This window comes from Myotis brandtii, unplaced genomic scaffold, assembly GCF_000412655.1.
Source record: "Myotis brandtii unplaced genomic scaffold, ASM41265v1 scaffold49, whole genome shotgun sequence".
Classification (NCBI taxonomy): domain Eukaryota; kingdom Metazoa; phylum Chordata; class Mammalia; order Chiroptera; family Vespertilionidae; genus Myotis; species Myotis brandtii.
In genome coordinates, this window is record NW_005368707.1 from 2,442,403 (window position 1) to 2,462,502 (window position 20,100).

Below are 20,100 nucleotides of genomic sequence, written 5' to 3' on the forward strand. Positions count from 1 at the left end.
ATATATACACACACACATACACACACACATATACTAGTATATAGTGTGTATGTGTGTGTGTGTGTGTGTATATATATGATTATCATCAGTCATACATATACACACATATATGACTGCTGCTAAAATGATTACATTTTGCAGGTGTACACTGGAATTAAATACTTAAAATACAAATCATAGCCTTAAATGCCCATATTTGAAAATAATATTAAGAATAAACTGAAGCATTCAACTCAAAAAATAAATAAATAAAAGCAAAGGAAATATAAAAGGTTAGAAGTAAAATTTTTAAAATTAGAAAATCAAACCACACAATATTATTGTTATAAATAAAACTATGAACTGATTCTTTGAAGGGACTACTAAACTAGCTAAACCTTTGATAAATCTAAGAAAAAACAAAACTAACATAAACATTATTAGAGCAGAAACAAAAGAGATAAAACCAGAAAAGAGATATTTTAAAATCTGGAGAACAATGCCCCATACAAATTTATCATTTTGTTGACAAGAGAAAGAAAGCTGAAAACTTTAGAAGAATATGGTTACTTCTGAGGAGTACAAATGGGGTATGGGGTCAGGGAGTGGGGAAGAATTACTTCCATTTTTCACTCAACATATTCTGTAGTTTGGATATTTAATAATAAGAACTTATAACATATAAAATAATGCAAACATATTTTTTAAAGTTGGGTAAGTATATCTATAAACTTACACTTTCAGCATCACAAAGTAATTTAAAGAGCTTCTTGCTTGAAGGAGGCGATTGATTACAGCATGGTATACATGACTGTTCGGAAGTCTCGTTTGATGAATTCTTCAACTTTAAATTGAAGAAACGTGATCTGAATGGAATTGCAGCCTCTGTGCCCATGCTTGGAGTACGAGTTAAATTCTGCAATGAAGCTACACTTTCCTTTTGACAGAATTCTACAACAGCATAAAGACCCTATATCAAAAACATAAAAATAGAACACATTTCAAAATGATGTGTTTACCACAGTAATATTTTAGTTCATATTTCAAAGCAATTATTATAAGGTGAGAAAATATTAATTTTTAAAATTTAAAAATGATACGCTTCTAACAGGAGCATTGGTTTTAATCATTATAAACAGATAAGAAAAACAATATTATAAAGTGATAATAGTCAAGAGAAGCTGAAAAGAATGCTAAAATAGAAAATTAAAAGGCAAAACAAAGATCCCTTCTACTGTCCTTTATCCCTAAGATAGTGGGATTATTTGAAGTATTCAAATAATGAAATCCTTCAATTATAAGCAATTACAGAATTGCTTATAATTCTGTAATCCTCCTATAAGGAGTTCTATTCTCATATCTCAAACATAAATCTCTTAGAGAAATTTAGATAAAGAAAAATGTAGAATAGCCAAAGAGAACTTAACTTTACCACATGCAAAGAGGCAAAAGAGCTAGAAATAAAAATAGTAAGTTTATTGTTTTTCAAATACTTACAAAGCTTTCAAAGAAGAAATGATTATTTATAGGTCCATGTTGGGATAAATACTTGAGAAACTTTTTTTCACTGATTTTATTTGGGCAAAGTATTAAAATAGTCCGCTGTGCCTGTTCTCGTCTTTCTTTTTGCACCTCAGAGAATCTCTTTTTGGGAGTCCTGTCTTCCGAGCCTATGAATGAGACAAAACCAATTCCAACATGTGTAAAACTTAAAAGTATATTTTGATCAAGTACATAAAAATTTTATATCTAACTAAAACTAACATTATCCTAATCTCATCTTCTTCTCTTCTAAGGATGAAGCTATACTACTTCAATTTTCATTGTACCATTTTTCTTGTGACTATCATTAAAACTGCCCACTTTCCACCCTGGCCAGGTAGCTCAGTTGATTAGAGCACTATCCCAATACACCAAGGTTGTGGGTTCAATCCCTGGTCAGGACACATACAAGAATCAATGACTACGTAAATAAGTGGAACAACAAATCGATGTTTCTCTCTCTCTCTCTGCCCTCACCTCTCTAAAATCAATCAATAAATTTTTTAAGTGTTTCAACTGTCCACTTTGTTTTTATTTTTTTGATCTTCACCCGAAGATATTTTCCCACTTATCTTTAGAGAGAGTGGAAGAGAGAGGGAAAGACAGAGAAATATTGATGTGAGAGAAACACATCCATTGGCTGTGCCTGACCAGGGCCTGGGCTGGGGAGGAGCCTGCAACCCAACCGAGGTAAGGTACTGTCCTTGACCAGAATCGAACCGGGGACCCTTTGATCTGCAGTCCTATGCTCTATCCACTGAGCCAAACCAGCTAGGGCTGTTTTGATTTACTATATTCAATGCATAGTGCTAAAAAGAGTTCCACAAAATTTTAAAAGCAAAACCAGGAAAGTAAAGTCACTCATTTGACATTTCCACAAATACACACATACAAAATCTGTGTAAATAGTAACATTCCACAGCCTGAAATTATTATAAGCTTGAGTTTACTGAGACAATGAGGTTAGAAATTTAATGTAGTGAACTAAGTTATTACAGTTTTTCTTTGTCAAGGGTCTGGATTAGGCTTAAACAATTAACAATTATCAACTATCATGTGCTCAAGGAAATCAAAGAATTTAAAACCTAGTTGCTGCTCATAAAGAGCTCATGATAATTTTATTAAAGAAAGAGGGTAAAAAATTTTTTTATTAACAACCACTCTAAAGGTTAGGGGTTTACAATCACAGGAAATGAAGAAAATAAAAGCTGTGATGGTCAAGAATTAAATACTACTAATCCACTGACCACAAAGAAAAGATCAACAAGTGAACCAAATGTCAAGTGAACCAAGTATAAAGAGAAAGAAAATCATTTAAGTTAAAGTCAAACACTGAATCTTAGGAATTCATTTTTTAATCCAAAATATTTAACTTATAGTTAGATGACTTAAAAGTGCTTCTTCTAAAAATCTGGAATGGTATAACCTAGAGATTATAATCCACCATGTCTAGTATCAACACCCTCCAAAAAATTCCAAAGAGATTAAATAGAAAATGTAACGGATGTATGGAAATCAAGAGGCTTTTAACATCATATTCTTTCAAAAGATTATTATAAAACTAAAAGACAGCCCGGCCAGCATGGCTTAGTGGTTGAGTACTGACCTATGACCTATGAGCCAGGAGGTCACGGTTTGATTCGGGGTCAGTGCACAGACCCAGGTTGTGGGTCTGGTCCCCAGTGGGGAGGTGAGGGGGGGTCGTGCAGGAAGCAACCAATCAGTGATTCTCTCTCTCCCTCTCCCTTCCTCTCTGAAATAAATAAAAATCTATTTTAATAAAACTAATAAAGGAAATACTGCAAACACACTATATTTTGATTTGAGCAAATTCCAAGACATCCTCATAGATCAATCAAAAGCTCTTTCTTAGAATTTTTCAAATTCAGGTGAAAGATTATTTTTATTCTTCCCTTTGAAGAAAGCTATGAGCACAGGGACATGGAGCTACTGGTGGCCATGCTCCCCACCATCCACATCCCCAAATAGAAGAACCTGAGATAATGAAGCCACCAAACAACAGCTGAGGAAAACAACACCTCACACTGATCACATCCATCCAGTCAACCTTAAAGCAGTTCGGTTACATGGGTTGGTATTCCTCCCTTTTCTACTGAAGATAATTTAAATTAGCTTCTGTCACCTGCACCCAAGAATCCTGAATAATATACTACATAATTCTTATTCTTAAATCAGGTTTCTTTCTACTACTCACATGAAAGCTATGTTAAAACTAAGATTACTGTGGAAATGGGAAATTAGTCGATTTTAGCCCATTATAAACATTTTTCAACCATTAGAGCTTGACCAAAAATGAAATTGCCTGATTTATGAAACAATGTCCTCCTTGTTACTAGAAAATATTACTAGGAATGTTCTGGCAATGAGTTTTCACACTGAGTAAAAAACTGAATTAATCCTTTCAATTACAAAATTATATGCTTCTAAGTGAGTATAAGGTGTAGTTACCTTCTCTTTTTAAAACTGAAGAAGAAACTCAAATGAGGATTTTATTACTTGTCCCTGAATGCTTAGCCAGTTATATTATCCTAATGATACAAAATGAAACACATTTCCTAAGAAAAACAATAAAGCTGTGTTAAGTGAGTAGTCTTGGAATCAGAAGGTTTTATTCTTATCTTAGCTACTGAACAGCTGGATAATTTTGAATTAGCCACTTGGACTAGTCTATTTCCTCATCTATCAAATAAAGTAATAATAATTCCTTCCACATCTACTTTAAAGAGTTTTATTTTTCAGAGCACATGAAAATACTCTGAAATTTAAACCACTATACAGATGTTAAATTATAATAGCTTGTTTGGCATAATCCTTAAATTTTCAGAGTTCCTTAAGAATTTTTAACACAAGCAGCTTCAAAGTCCAATCCAATCAGTATTCCAATGAAACGTCATATTAAGTAATATTTCTCCCTGTCCATATGATTCTTTCATACAGTCTGATGGGGAGAGCAAGCCTATCATTTATTTTATGGGGGAAAAACTTTGCTTGTTTAGCCTGCTTCAGAACTGCTCCCAGAAACAATTTCATATCTTAAAACTACAGCTCCAGGAAACAGAAGAAATCAACACGTTTTGTTTACCGCTCCACTTGAGGTCTAAACTCAGCTCCGTGACACTGCACAAGTCATTCAGCTCTTCGAGTCTCGTGCCACGTCTGTAAAACGGGTCCACTGACACATTTCTTGCTAGACTGTTTTAAGGACTGTAAACATGCACACAATTCTTGGACCACAGAGGGGTTCGATAACCGTGGGCTTGTCAATACACAAGCCCATAAAATGTAGAACGCCTTCAGGGCAATAAATAGCCTGTTCCAGTGAATGCCTATCTGTTACCAGATTTATTTTGCTCACAACGGATAAAATAACCAAGTCAACGGCAGCGGACTTCACAGGCAGAGCCCTACAGTTGGGAGCCAGGATCGTGGTTATTCATCAAGACTTCACTACACTTGGCCTCCATCCGCAATTCGTATCAAAATCAGAAACACCTGTGAGTCATGAAGTACCTGACTGGTAGGTGGCACCTACGTTATTATTGGGAACATTATTTCGCCAGATTGTAAAATACTAGCAAGTTGTGTTCTTGACCTGAACTTGAGAGGTTTAAGCAATTCCATTGCGGCGCACAGGAGTCCGCAGAGAAAAGAACGCCACACACCCCACGCCACGAGCCACCGGGGCAGCCCTAGGTCCCCCGGGGGTGTCAGGAGCACAGGACGCAGCCTCACCCTCGGTTCCACGGCCGATCCCACGGGCCACGCGTTCGCCCGCGATCCCAGTCTCTTCCCCCTTCCCTCGCCCGCGGCGGACCGGACTACAGAGCAAACCGGGGACACGGCGCCATCACCTGTCTCCGAGCTCCCGGAGGACGGCTGTTCCCCCCTGGCGTCTGCGGCCACGGTTCCTGGGCAACTCAGCCGCCTGTGGATTGGACGCAGGACTTGACTTCTCTGAGTGCACATGGACAAGCGGCTCAGCAGGCCCACGCCGCGAGCCGCCATTGCGAGAGCAGTGGACGCGCTGAGACGAAAGGGCACGCAGCTTCGCGCAGGCGCGCTGAGGCGAAAAGAACGGGCAGTCTAGAGGGTCAAACTAGGCGAAAGGCGTTTGCTTACAAAAGAAGACATTAAGTCCGGAATGAAAACGCTTGAGCTCTCAGACGTGTTTTGTTTCCACTCCCCCACAGTTCTGTAAAAGAAGACCCAATAGCTCGCCCGGCCTGTGGCTCCGGTTTTGAGCGCGGCCCCTCCAACAGGTCGCCGGTTGATAACTCTATATTTAATATTTTGAGGAGCAAAACCGGTCAGGGCACTGCCCGGGTTTCAGGCTCCATCCTCAGTGTGGGTGTACCGGAGGCATCCAATGGATGGTTCTCATACATGTTTCTATCTCTCTCTCCCTCTCCTTTCCGCTCTCTATAAAATCAATAAAGACATATTTAAAAAATAAATACAAGGAGCCCCAATAGTTTGAGCATGCCACGAGTCGTGAAAAGAAACAGAGCAAGGTCATGAGGAAGAGGTACTGACTTGGGAATTTATACTTTGGGTATAAATAACAACAGTTTTTCTTTACCAGATACTGCTCTAAGTTCTTTCATGTATTGACTCTTCATCCTTAGGACCACCCTATGAGGTAGGAACTGTTAATAATCTCTATTTATGCATGGGGAGATTGAGGCATGGGCAAGTTAATATTCCTACAGTCACACAGTCAGTCACAGCAGAAATAGGCGTTCAACCTCGGTTGTGTGGTACAGGGTTCATTTTTCTTTCTTCATGTAAACAAGTTTATTGAGATTTAATCTATATATTAAACAGTTCACCTCTTTAGGTATACATGCAATAGCTTTTGTTTTTAGTATAGTCACAAAATTGTGCAAAATGCACCACCATCATTTTACGTATCACCTCCAAAAGCAGCCTTGTGCTCCTAGCTATCACCCACGCCCCACCACCACACTCCCCCCAGCCCTTCATAACCACTTACCTACTTTCTGTCTCGATGGAATTGCCTGTACTATACATTTCATATGAATAGAATCATGCAATATGTTGTTTTTTAGCGACTGGTTTCTTTCAAGGTTTATCCATGTTGTAGCATCTGACAGTACTTCATTCCTTTCTATGGCCAAGTAATATTTCATCATATGATGCTAAAAGATAAATTGAGGCATATTAAAAGTGTTGAATTTATTTGAGCAAAAATTAATTTAAATCGGGGAGTATCCAATCTAGCAGATAGAAAGGAGCTCCAAAGAGCTGTACAAAATGAAAGACTTTTATAGGCAGAAGGGAGGGAGAATAAGGAAATTATACTAGCAAAAAAGCAGGTTGGTTATTGCAAATTTACTTTACTTTAGGGAATAGCAGGTCTCTACCAGGCAGATTACTTAAATAGTACTGATTCCATTTCTAGGGGAGCTGAAACTATAATTAAGTTACGTTGGTTTGGTGACTTGGGGCTTAGCATAAGCAAGTCCATTTTGGACCTGTTGCCTTGTTTTCAACAATGGATATGCAACATATGGTTATCCATTCACCCGTTAATGTACATTTGTGTTGTTTATATCTTCTTGCTATTTTAAGTAACTAGAGGCCTGGTACACGAAATTCATGCACTGGGGATGGGTGGGGGGTCCCTTAGCCCGGCCTGTGCCCTCTCGCAGTCCGGGACCCCTCCCTCCTTACCGCCCACCTGCTTGCTGCTTCCTACCGCTCGGCTTGCTGCTCCTTAGTGCTGCCGCGAAGGCTCCCGCCACCGCCGCTGCACTCGCCAGCTGCTCTGGCCCCTGCTGTGGGTCGGAGCTCCTCTGCTACAGCAAAGGTTTGGGTTCCATTCTGCCAGGGCACCTACTTAGGTTTCGGGTTGATCCCCCGTCGGGGCTGACTGCTGCTCAGGAAGTGACTAAGGACAGTGTGCTCTAGTCATTTCATGGGGAGCTGGGGTTCCATTGCCGACATGGCCGACACTGATCCCCGCTACCCCCGCTCCTGGACCACTTCTATGGCAGCTGCGTGGCCTCTGCCAGCATACACATCCACATGGGTAGGTCACCCTCTTCGTGGCTCGCCAGGCGTGGCTGCTGCACAGTCGCCCCAGAGGCGGATTTCTGGGTTCCCAGGGAGAGCACCCTCCACGCCGGACTCCTAGGGAGAGCTGGGTTGGAGGGAAAGCACTTCGCCTGGAGCAGAGCACCCGTCCTGTGCAGGGCTCGAAGGGTTTGTGTCTCTGATCCTGCCCTCAGCAGCCCCAGCACCAAGGTGGTGGGCTTTGGGGCTGCTGGGCGCCGGCCCTCCCTGCAGGTTTGTGTCTCCGATCCTGCCCCCAGCAGCCCCAGCACTGTGGTGGCAGGGCTTGGTGCTGCTGGGTTCAGGGCCCCCCTGTGGGTTTGTGCCTCTGATCCCCCCAGCAGCCCCAGCGCCACGGTGGCTGGCCTTGGGTCTGCTGGGTGCCAGGCCTGTGGGTTTGTGTCTCTGATACCCCCAGCAGATCTGTGTCTTCAATCAGGCCCCAGCACCGCGGTGGCTGGCCTTGGGTCTCCTGGGTGCCGGGCCTGCATGTTTGTGTTTCTCATCGGGCCCCCAGCAGCCCCTGCAAGAATAGGGCTTCCTCGGGCCGATCACGCCACCAAGCCCTGCCGCCCAGGACCGCTCACGGGGTTCCCACCCACCCAGGGCCGCAAACGGGGGTCCCGGCTTGGGGCAGGGCTTAGGTGGCACACGGGGGCCCGGATGGCAGCTCGCGCTGGCCCGCCCTGCCTGCGGTATGCAAATTAGCCGCCATCTTTGTTGGTGGTTAATTTGCATATCGTGCTGATTAGCCAATGGGAGGCATAGCGAAGGTACGGTCAATTACCATGTTTGTCTATTATTAGGTAGGATATTGCTATGAACGGTCATGTGTAAGGTTTTATGTGAACATATGTTTTCACTTCTCTTGGGTGGAAGGACTGGATTATATGATAACTCTATATTTAATATTTTGAGGAGCTACTAGGCTAGTTTCCAAAGCAGCTGCACATTTTCATTCCCACTAGTAGTGTTCAAGAGTTCCAATTTCTGTACATTCTTACCAATGCTTGTTATTTTCTGCATTTTTAAAAATAATAGTCATCCGCGCCAAAACCGGTTTGGCTCAGTGGATAGAGCATCGGCCTTCGGACTGAAAGGTCCCAGGTTCGATTCCGGTCAAGGGCATGTACCTGGGTTGCGGGCACATCCCCAGTAGGAGATGTGCAGGAGGCAGCTGATCGATGTTTCTAACTCTCTACTCTCTCCCTTCCTCTCTGTAAAAAATCAATAAAATATATTTAAAGAAAAAAAAAATAATAGTCATCCTAATGGCTATGAAGTAGTATCTTACTTTATTGATTTGATGAATGTCGAGCTCTCCTCATGTGATTTTTGGCTATATGTGCATTTTCTTTGGATAAATGCTTTTTTTCAGAGCAGATATTTTTAAATTAGATTATTTGTCTTTTTATTATTGTTTTAAAAGTTTGTTATATATTCTGGATATAAGTACCTTATCAGGTATATGATTTGCAAATACTCTATACCATTCTGAGGGATGAATTTCACTTTCTTGATGGTTCCTTTGAAACAAAATTAATTTTGATGAAATCCACTTATCTATTTTCCCTTGTATTGCTTACGCTTTTAGTGTCATATTTAAGAAACATTTCCTAATTCAAAGTTGTGAAGATTTACACCTATTTCTAAGATTTTTTTTTATTTTTAGCTCTTACATTTAGGTCTTTGATCCATTTTGAGTTAATTTTTGTATATGGTATGAGGTAAGGGCCCAACTTCATGTTTTTGGACATGGATATCCAATTGTCTCAGTACTATTTGTTGTAAAGACTCTACTTTCCCCATTAAATGGTATTGTCATACTTATTGAAATCAGGTGATCATAAGACACCTGGGTTTATTTCTAGATTCTCAACTCTGTTCTCGACCTTTATGCCTATTCTTATGCCAGTGCACACTGTCTTAATTACTGTAGCTTTGTAGAAAGTTTTAAAATCAAGAGGTGTGACTTCTCAAACTTTGTTCTTCTTTTTCATAATTGTTTTGGCTATTAAGGTTCCCTGCATTTCCATATGAATTTTAGGATGAACTTGTTAGTTGTTGCCAAAAAAGCAGGTAGGATTTTGATAGGGATTGTGTTGAATCTGTAGATCAATTTCAGTAGTATTGTCATCTTCACAATATTAAATCTTTTAAAACATGAACATGGGAGGTTCTTCCATTTATTTCATTCTTTAACAATGTTTTTCAGTTTTCAGTGTATAAGTCTTACAATCTTATTACATTTATTTCTAAGTATTTTTTCTATGTGACGCTATTATAAACAGATTTGTTTTCTCAATTTTGTTTTTGGATTGTTTACCCAAAGTTATAGAAATACAAATGATTTTTGTATATTGACATTATATCCTACTAGAGGCCCGATGCATGAAGATTCGTGCAAGAATGGGCCTTCCTTCCCCTGGCTGCCGGCACCACCTTCGCTTGGGCATGGAGCCGCCTTTCCACCTTCCCATGCTGCCCAGAGGCCTGGAGTGGCTGGGGCAGTGCAGAACGCCTGCGTCCCACCCAGCTCCCAGCCGCTTGGTGCCTGTGCATGCAAATTAACCCGGCATCTTCGTTGGGTTACTTTGTATACTCACTCCTGATTGGCTGGTGGGCATCGTGAAGGTATGGTCAATTTGCATCTTTCTCTTTTATTAGTGTAGATAATCATGCTGACAACCTTGGATTCCTGAAATAACCGCACTGGTTCATGGTGTATAATCCTTTTTACATGTTGCTGCACTCAACTTGGCTCTTTTTACCATACTCAGCATAGTCTGTCCTCAGCCCACTGGGGACATGTTGTGATCATGCCATTCTTCTTCTTTATTTTTCCAAAACCCTCCAGGGTTTTTTTTTCCATTCTATTATTTATGAAAACACAATTTGTAATAAAAATTTAAATGTAAGCCATGTCTGAGTTTCTTTGAACCACTTGAAGAACAACCTTTAAAAATGTCCTTCAAATAGTTTGGCAATATTTTTCAGATTAAAATGCACATAAGCTTTGACCCAGCAATTCTACTTCTAGAAATTTATTGTGTAGATATATACTTGCTCAATCTTGCAGCTGATTCCTTATAGCAAGAGTTAATAAACTAAATAAATAAGGAGGCTCTTTATTTTTATCTGGAGCCATCTTCAAAATTTATTATTAAAATTGCGGCCCAGCCAGCATGGCTCAGTGGTTGAGCATCGACCTATTAACCAGGAAGTCATGGTTTGATTCCCAGTCAGGGCATATGCTGGGTTGTGGGCTTACTTCCCAGTGTGGGGCATGCAGAAGGCAGCCGATCAATGATTCTCTCTCATCATTGATGTTTCTATCTCTCTCTCTCCCTTCTTCTCAGAAATCAATAAAAATATATTTTTAAAAATTTGCTAAGTAAAATAAGCAACACACACACAAAAAGCACATTTGCTTGTATGCATACAGACTATCTCTGGAAGGTTATACTAAAAACCGGTAGCTTTGTTTGACTTTGGAAATGAAACAAAGGCTGGAAGACAACTGTGGAAAGAGAATATTTATACCTTTGCATTTTTAAATATTTTAAGCATATAATTCTAAATTTTATTGATTTTTTAAAAATACATGTTTTTATTGATTTGAGAGAGAGAGGGAGGGAGAGGGACAGAGAGCTATATCAATCTGCTGCATTGAGCCTGCAACCCAGGCATGTGCCCTGACCCAGAATCAATCCAGCAACCTCTTGGTTCATGGGTTGGCACTCAACTACTGAGCCATACCAGCGGGCCTAAATTTCATTTAAAATACTTCTTAATTAAAAATGTGACATGTCGCCGAACCGGTTTGGCTCAGTGGATAGAGCGTCGGCCTGCGGACTGAAAGGTCCCAGGTTTGATTCCGGTCAAGGGCATGTACCTGGGTTGCGGGCACATCCCCTAACTATCTATCTCTCTCCCTTCCTCTCTGTAAAAAATCAATAAAATATATTTTAAAAAAATGTGACATGTATTTATTTTAATTATTTTTGTCTCTATTCTCTAAATTCTCTATATTGAATATGTGTTATTTTCATATTGGGAAAATTTCAAGGAGATTATTTAACACTTTTGGAAAATGTAACGTTATTTTTCCGTGTATAAGATGCCCCCCACTTTTCCAACCCAAACTTAAGAAATCAATATTTTAAACTTTTTGCTGGCTTTCCTCTTAAGGCAGCGGTTTTTAACCTGTGGGTCGCGACCCCTTTGGAGGTCGAATGACCTTTTTACAGGTGTTGCCTAAGACCATTGGAAAACACATATATAATTACATATTGTTTTTGTGATTAATTACTATGCTTTAATTATGTTCAGTTTATAACAATGAAATTGGGGGTCACCACAACATGAGGAACTGTATTAAAGGGTTGCGGCATCTGGCGCTGCTCCATAATCCAAGTCTTAGCCTCTGCTCCAAGTTTGCCCATTTTACTGGCCTTCTTTTTTGGCATCTTACGGAGTTGTTCTTCCTGTTTTCTCCGCTGTCTGATCACACACTCAGTGAGAGGAGGTCCAAATATCTCTCTGCAGCTCTATTTCCATGCTCTTTTGCATAGCTGATTACATTCAGTTAGAATTTTGCAGAGTAAGACAATTGCTTACCGGTATTTATATTTTTATTTTTTGACATCTTTATGGGCTCAGAATGCTCCAGTCCCTGATGCACACTCTCCACCTCCACCTCCAATTATGGCATCAGCTGACGTCAGTAACAATAGGGCTCGTGATTGGAGGAAGCCTGTTTGACAAGGTATGGGCAGCTACACACCAGCGCAGCTCCCTCCTCGGCTGACTTCTGTGTATAAGAGGCCCCTCGATTTTCAGTCTAATAATTTTAGAAAACAATAATGTCTTATATGCAGAAAAATATGGTGTTCTATTGACAAAGAATTACTCTATTTTTTTTTTCTTATACCACAGGTTAAGTGAAAAGAAATAGAAACTGCTGCTAAAAATGCAGTCACCATTTTTCCAGCTATTAAACAAAAATGTAGCCCTAGCTGGTTTGGCTCAGTAGATAGAGCGTCAGCCTGTGGACTAAAGGGTCCCAGGTTTGATTCCAGTCAAGGGCACGTACCTCGGTTGCAGGTTCCCTGGCCTTGGTCGGAGTGCATGCAGGAGGCAACCAATTGATATTTCTCTCTGTCTCTCCCTCTCCCTTCCACTCTCTCTAAAAAGCAATGGAAAAATATCCTCGAGTAAGGATTAAGAAAAAAATAAAATAAAATGCTTTTTCATATACAGTTTGCTTCAGAGGAGATGAAGTGAGTATTTAATAATCAGAGAAGGCAGGGAAAGTCACTTTTCACGTCTACCTTCTAATTTTTACCATGTATATGCAGAGATAGAAAAGGAAGTACCTTTAAACACTTTAGATCTTCCATATAACTTTGTTAATGAAGTTATTATATAAATTTTTATGTGGTTAAACACCTTTAAATATCATATAAACCTTTATAATCACATATTCTAAATTTATTATAATCCCAACTGACAATTCATATCTATATCTTTGGAGTTTTATGGTTTTGCTACCAATATTAACTTTCAACTGTTACTTGCATCTCTATAGTTCTAGATATTCATAGACTTAATAAAGTAAAAGCTTATTTTAAAGTCATATTTTTTTATTTAACCTTTTGAGTAGATTGTAGAAACCATGGAATTAAGATTGGCATGATGTTTCCTAAAATAAAATTTATGAAATATCTAAATCCATAATCTGACAAGCCAGGTGTTTAATATATTCGATGTGTGCATTATATAATCACTTCTGGTTGTATTCATAAACACTAGGCCTTCTAACTTCTCCAGAAGTTCAAGCCAGGTGGCCTTTCATGAATTAGAGCTTGGGTAACAGCATGCCAATCCCAACCATTCACTAAAATTCAGTCTTAGAGTTTGTTGGGATTTATAAGGTACAAGTAAAGTTGCCAAAGTGATTTCTCATAGTTATATTGTTCAAAGTGTTAAAGGTTACTATGCTGTTTCTGTAGAAATGATGGTAAATTCTTTCACCAGTTCATATATATCTAGGTAGATCTAAATGATATCATCTTTCAGTATTTAAAACAAGTGTTCAGACTCGCTCTCATATTCAGATTGGCAGCGTTCATTATCCCGTTCCTGAGTCTGTCTATCTCAGATGGTTCAAGACTCTCAGGCACAGGCTTCTGTTGTGCAAATGGACAGTTTTGTCAACAAACACCAGGAGAAAGAACTAATGAATCAATCTGATCATTTCTGGCAACATTTGCCTATTTTCTGCTGCTGCTGTTTCCGTTGCGGCCACACGGGGTCACTGTTGAAAACGTGGTTTTATAAATTTTAATGCATATGCTTCCAAATCTAACAGGAAGCCATGCAGTGCCCTGGTGTCTCTCTGTACTAGTAAAAAACAGCTTACATTAATTTTGAACTTACTATAAGCCAGCAGTATGGTATTGTGCCTGATTGCACCATCTTATTTAAACATCACAATATTCCTGTGAATGTTATTATTATTCTCATTTTATAAATACAAAAACTGAAATGTAGAAAGGTTAAGTAAAATGACCAGGATCACGGGGTAAGTAGTGATTCTAACCCAGGTTTGACTGACTTTCTAGTCATTGTGATTATAAGTCCATCCCTTCAATATGTTCATGGTTTTTTACCTAATAATTCCACTTTAAGGAATCTATCATATTTAGAGATGCATACATAACGTGTTCACACATAAGGATATTCAGTGCAATATATAATACTAGGAATACTGGAGACAATGTAAAGGCTCAAGAAGGAGGGATTAGTTCATTTATAATCCATCTACATATTAGAATACTAATAGATGGTGTTTATTCAGTGATCAATATTAGCCAGTCATGATGCTAAGCATCTTGTTTCTTGACTCAGTTAACACCCACGAAATCCTAGGACATAGGTATTATTGTCATATTTCATTTATTCTAAGACATCATCATTATCTGCACCACTAAGAAAAATGCTGCCAATTAATCTAAGATGCAATGCTTTGTTATCATCCATTATTTTATTGGTAATGAGGCACTGCCCTGGCCCATGTAGCTCGTTTGGTTAGAGTGTAGCCCGTGCACTGAAGGGTCACAGTTTCTATTCCTGGTCGAGAGTATACTGGAGACAACTAACTGATCAATGTTTCTATTTCTCACATTCATGTTTCTCTCCCTCTCCCTTCCTCTCTCTCTAAAATCAATTTTTAAATTAAACAAAAAAGAAACAGGCACAGAGAAATCAAATAATTTGCCAAGAGTTAAAAAAAAAAAGCTGTAAGTAGAGGTAGAATAGTAATTAGGATGACCAACAGTCCAAGCTTGTGCGTGTGTTTGTGTGTGTCTCTCTCTCAAGGAAAAATATAATATTTTACAATTTTTTAAAATATATTTTATTGATTTTCCACAGAGAGGAAGGAACAGGAGTAGAGAGTTAGAAACATCGATGAGAGAGAAACATCGATCAGCTGCCTCCTGCACGCCCCCCACCGGTGATGTGCCCGCAACCAAGGTACATGCCCCCAACCGGAACCGAACCTGGGACCCTTGAGTCCGCAGGTCAACGCTCTATCCACCGAGCCAAACCGGCCAGGGCTTTACAATATTTTTTTTAAAAACCTACAAAAAACCCTGAAAAAGAATAAATCAGGTACCTCAAAACACAGAAGGCTTTTGGACAGGCCTTAAATCATGGAAAATATTTCTATTAGGACCACAGGGACCTCTTTGATTCAATGAATTAAACCAAACTCCAAACTCTGAGCTACAAAGTTGCCTTATTTGACATTTTGTATCTTCTTCACTCACATGCTCTATGTAAACGACTAGCATTGACAACTTTTTTCTTTCCCCTGTGATTTTTTTTTTCTAAACAAATGTTGCTATTTTGGGAACAGGAAGTGGCAGATTAAAGTCATGTACACTAAAGTCTTGTACATCTGTTTGTAAGCAAATATTTTGAAGTGTGAACATCAGCTTTGACTTTGTATATTTCACATTAAGTTCTACTTCTCTTTTTAGGGGGAAGCTAGGGTTTCCAAAGTTAATCCAGGGCCCTGATTCTGGCATCAGAAGCATTTGGTGAACTTACTAAAATATAGAGAGTTCTGAGATTGATGATTGCCAAAGATAGGAGAGGGGGGTTAGGGGACTGGATGAAAAAGGTGAAGGGATTAAGAAGTACAAGTTGGGCCCTGGCTGGTTAGCTCAGTTGGTTGGAGTATCATCCTGGTGTCCCAGGGTTGCAGATTCCATCCCCGGTCTGGGCACGTGCAAGAGTCAACCAGGGAGTGCATGGACAGGTGGAACGGTGAGTCAATATTTCTCTCTCTCTCTCTCTCTCTCTCTCTCTCTCTCCTCTCCTTTCCTTTCTTTAAAATCAATTAAAAAATAAAAGAAGTACAAATTGCAAATTGGCATTTACAAAATAATCATGGGGATGTAAAGTACGGCATAGGGAATATAGTCAATAATGTAATAACCATATATAGTGCTAGGTGGATACTAGACTTATGGGGGAAACACTTTGTAAAGTATATGATTACCTAACCACCATACTGTATACCTGAAACTAATCCTGTATAATAAAAGCCTAATATGCAAATTGACCAAATGGCGGAACGACCGGTCGCTATGACGCGCACTGACCACCGGGGGCATATGCTCAACACAGGAGCTGCCCCCAGCTGCAGGCCCAGACTGGCTGCAGCCATGGCGGGGGAGGAGGCCGGCGAGCAGGCGGCACCAGGACAGCCAAGGCGGGTGTCAGCCAGGGCCCCTGATCTCCCTGCCAGTCACCCTGCAGATTGGCCCTGATTGCCGGCCAAGCCTAGGGACGCTACCCATGCACGAATTTCATGCACCGAGCCTCTAGTATAAAATAACATTGAACATTAAAATCTTTTAAAAATAATATAAAAAATAAGAAAAAGTAAGAGAGAGAGCATGCTCTGGTTTGTACTGCCAGACTTATTTATTAATCAGATTATGAGGAGTGTGCATTTTTTTACAAGCTGTTAGGTATGCTAACCCTGAGAACCACAGTTGGAGATCATCACTGTGTGTGCGTGTGTGTGTGTGTGTGTGTGTGTGTGCGCGTGCGTGCGCACGTGTGTGCATGTGCACATGCTAATGTGTTAATGCTCCTTTGCTATATTTGTTAAAATAAAAATATTTGCTATGTTTGCTAAATTTGTTGATACTAGTTTTTGCCCGGATTACAAAGGAGTTTACTGATTCACTTATGTGTCACTTTTAATTGTGACCCCATCTTTTCATGAGTTTTAGGCACTGAGACCCCAACAAGCTCATGAACTCAGACACATGGTCACCAGTACAGAAATACTCATTTCTACTCTTGCCACATTTAATAATAAATCATATCTTTTTTCTTTAAAAAAAAAGGTAAGGAAGAAAAAAAGGAAGAATAGCTCCTTTGACGAGGCAAGAGGGAAGTGAGATTGCTTTCCTGTGTTTCTTTCTGGGCAGGATCTTGTCCACGCTCAGAGCCATCTATCACTGGCTTCCTTGTCCACCTCTCTGGCAATGCTGCTGCAGCCAAGCTTCAGGGAGACTATCCTCCTGTGGGCAGAAGTGCCTGCCAGGAGTTGAAAGCAGAGGAAACCAGCTTGGATGGGGACCGGTGGCTCTGGGAACAGTGTGCTTTCGCTCTTTGGGATGGAGCCCATGTTTTCTCCAGAGATCAGGCCACTTCTGCTTGGTCTGTGGCAACCCAGCTGGGTTAGGAAAAGAGAAGCCTGCCCAAGAAGCCCGTGAGGTAAGGCCCAAAGACATTACAAAGTAGGCTTACTCCTGTCTGTTTTAGTGTTCTAAAAATAAGCACTCCATGAAAGTCCCTGAGACATAAAAATAGGCACTTAAATTGACCTTTCTAGAGAGATAGTTAAGACCTCTGCAAACTATGCAAAATATTCAACAATTCCTTAGTTGGGTATTTCCTGAACAATGTCCTGTTTCTTATTAATTTCAGATATTTTTCCAAGAACCCCAGGGAGATTTGTAGTGGAATAATCCAATTCACATGGTAAAAATGAAACCACTACCACACAGCTTATGATGCAATAAAGTGTAAAGAGCCACTGAGAAAACCCGAAAGTTTGGTATCTTAAAAAGAAAAACCACAGTGATATGGCTTCAACCTGCTGAACTGGTTGCCCAGGTTTCTCCACGCACAGATGAGGGGTTTCTGTTACTAACTAGAACCCTAGTCAGTTGAAAGAAAAACCCAGCTACCAGCAAGGCCTGCCCGGAAGTCCCACTGCTTGAAGACATTACATGTTATCACTCTATGTATGCCATTTGTTTCCATAAGTCTCACTTAATACTTTCTCCATTTAAACACTGGAATAAGAACCATCTTTACTAAGCATCCTGGTTTCATAAATAAGGAAATTAAAGTTAAGAGTGATTAAGTATCTTTTCCAAATCACACAGCTAGTAAAAGGCAAGAAAGAGAGAAAGAGAAAGAAAGAAAGAAAGAAAGAAAGAAAGAAAGAAAGAAAGAAAGAAAGAAAGAAAGGAAGAAGGAAGGAAGGAAGGAAGGAAGGAAGGAAGGAAGGAAGGAAGGAAGGAAGGAAGGAAGGAAGGGAAAGAAAGAAAGAGAAAGAAAGAAAGGAGAAAGAAAGAAAAAAGGTTGTATTCCTGGAGCCTATTGATCCCCATAGGAAAGGAAAGGAAAGGAAAGGAAAGGAAAGGAAATTGCATCCGGATGGTATGTAACACTAAAGCCATGTTCTTTCTTTCACCCCAGACTTTGCATCAGAGAAAAAGATACAAATACTATGTAATTGATTATATTTTATTGCAGTGTATTTATAGGAACTATACAGAGCAACATTTCTTTTTATTGATTGATTAAGTGAGTGATTTTAGAGAGGAAGGGAGAGAGAGAGATGTGGAAACATCAATGATGAGAGAATCATTGCTTGGCTGGATCCTTCATGCCCCCTTCTGGGGATCGAGCCCACAACCTGGCATGTGCCAGAGCAACATCTATCTATATAAAAGCCTAAGCGACCATCACAACTGAACGGACGACCGAACAGGCTGCGTGGGGCGACCAGGCTGGCAGGGGGGTTAGTGAGGGGTGACCAAATGACTGAGCAGAAGGCTGTGTAGGGTGATCAGGCCGGCAGGGGGGGTTAGTGAGGGGTGACCAAATGACTGAGCAGAAGGCTATGTGGGGCGACCAGGCTGGCGGGGGAGGTGAGGGTGGCAGTTGGGGGCAATCAGGCTGGCAGGCAGAGGCAGTTAGGGGTGATCAGGCTGGCAGGGGGGCAGTTAGGGGTGACCAGGCAGGCAGGCAGGCGAGCAGTTAGGAGCCAGCAGTCCAGGATTGTGAGAAGGATGTCCGACTGCCAGTTTAGGCCTGATCCTGGGAATCGGGCCTAAACCAGCAGTCGGACATCCCCTGAGGGGTCCTGGATTGGAGAGGGTGCAAACTGGGCTGAGGTCCCCCCCCCTGCATGAATTTCATGCACTGGGCCTCTAGTTTCTTTATATTATTCATCTCTAAAAGGAGCTGAATGTTACAGGAATGATAGGTGAGATTTTTGGATGGAAAAGCTGCCTCTGAACATGGATCTATTATTTTCTAGTGACTCTGGCTAAGTCACCTTCTTGACCACTTTCTTCACTTACAAAGTGAAGTGTTGGATTCAAACACTTCTAAGATCTTTGCTTACTTTGAGAATCTATCCACATCAATTCACAACAAAATTGAAGCATAGATTTAAATGATAATCAATGACTTTTTACCTATAGCAGGTTGCTGTGATCTACATCATTATCTTTATGTGAGGGGCACATTCTCAGGGAGGTCCTCTCTGGCCTAAGGAAGGTCCAGCCCATAGCATCTCTCACATCCCTTTATTTTCTCCACCTGTTCATGTCCTTCATAGAAGGAAGTTGTCACGAGTTGTAATCTTTTTTTTTATTGTTGATAGTATTACAGATATAAGTTGTAGTCTTCTATGTATTTACTTGTCCCGTGTCTGTTTCTCCCCAAGCTATAGGCTCCCTGAAGGCCATTGAGCTTGTTGCCTGCTGTTTTCTAGCACCTGGAATCATGACTGACATGTAATAAAACACTCAAATATTTGTTGAGTGAATGAGTGAGGAAATTGCCTTTAAAATGATGTGGTGGTTATTCTTCGCCTCTCACTTGCAAAGTTAATTTTAGAAGCAGTTACCAGAGATAAAGGCAGTAAAATCTTAATTTCCGTACATTACAAAAAAAAGCATAATGATGTTCACTAAACTGTTGACAGTATGTTATCTCTGATCTGAGTGTTAAGACTGGGGATAAATTTCATTATCTCTATTTTTCCAGAATGTCTTTTTTGTTTGTTTGTTTGTTTTATTAAATCTTTATTATTCAGATTATTACATTTGTTCCTCTTTTTTCCCCCCATAACTCCCCTCCACCCCTCCACCC

General features: G+C 40.3%; 1 protein-coding gene across 1 annotated transcript in view; it reads right to left on the minus strand.

The window, feature by feature from the left end:
- MTPAP (mitochondrial poly(A) polymerase) overlaps nucleotides 1–5,772 on the minus strand; it is a 29,333-nt gene extending 23,561 nt beyond the window's left edge. Inside the window, exons 1-3 of the mRNA XM_005876546.2 lie at nucleotides 5,394–5,772; nucleotides 1,477–1,649; nucleotides 716–949 (exon numbers count right to left, since the gene is read on the minus strand). Coding sequence (XP_005876608.1) covers nucleotides 716–949; nucleotides 1,477–1,649; nucleotides 5,394–5,547 — 561 coding nt within the window. The 5' untranslated portion in view covers nucleotides 5,548–5,772. The remainder of the gene's footprint in view (nucleotides 1–715; nucleotides 950–1,476; nucleotides 1,650–5,393) is intronic.
- Between the last annotated feature and the right edge of the window lie 14,328 nt (nucleotides 5,773–20,100).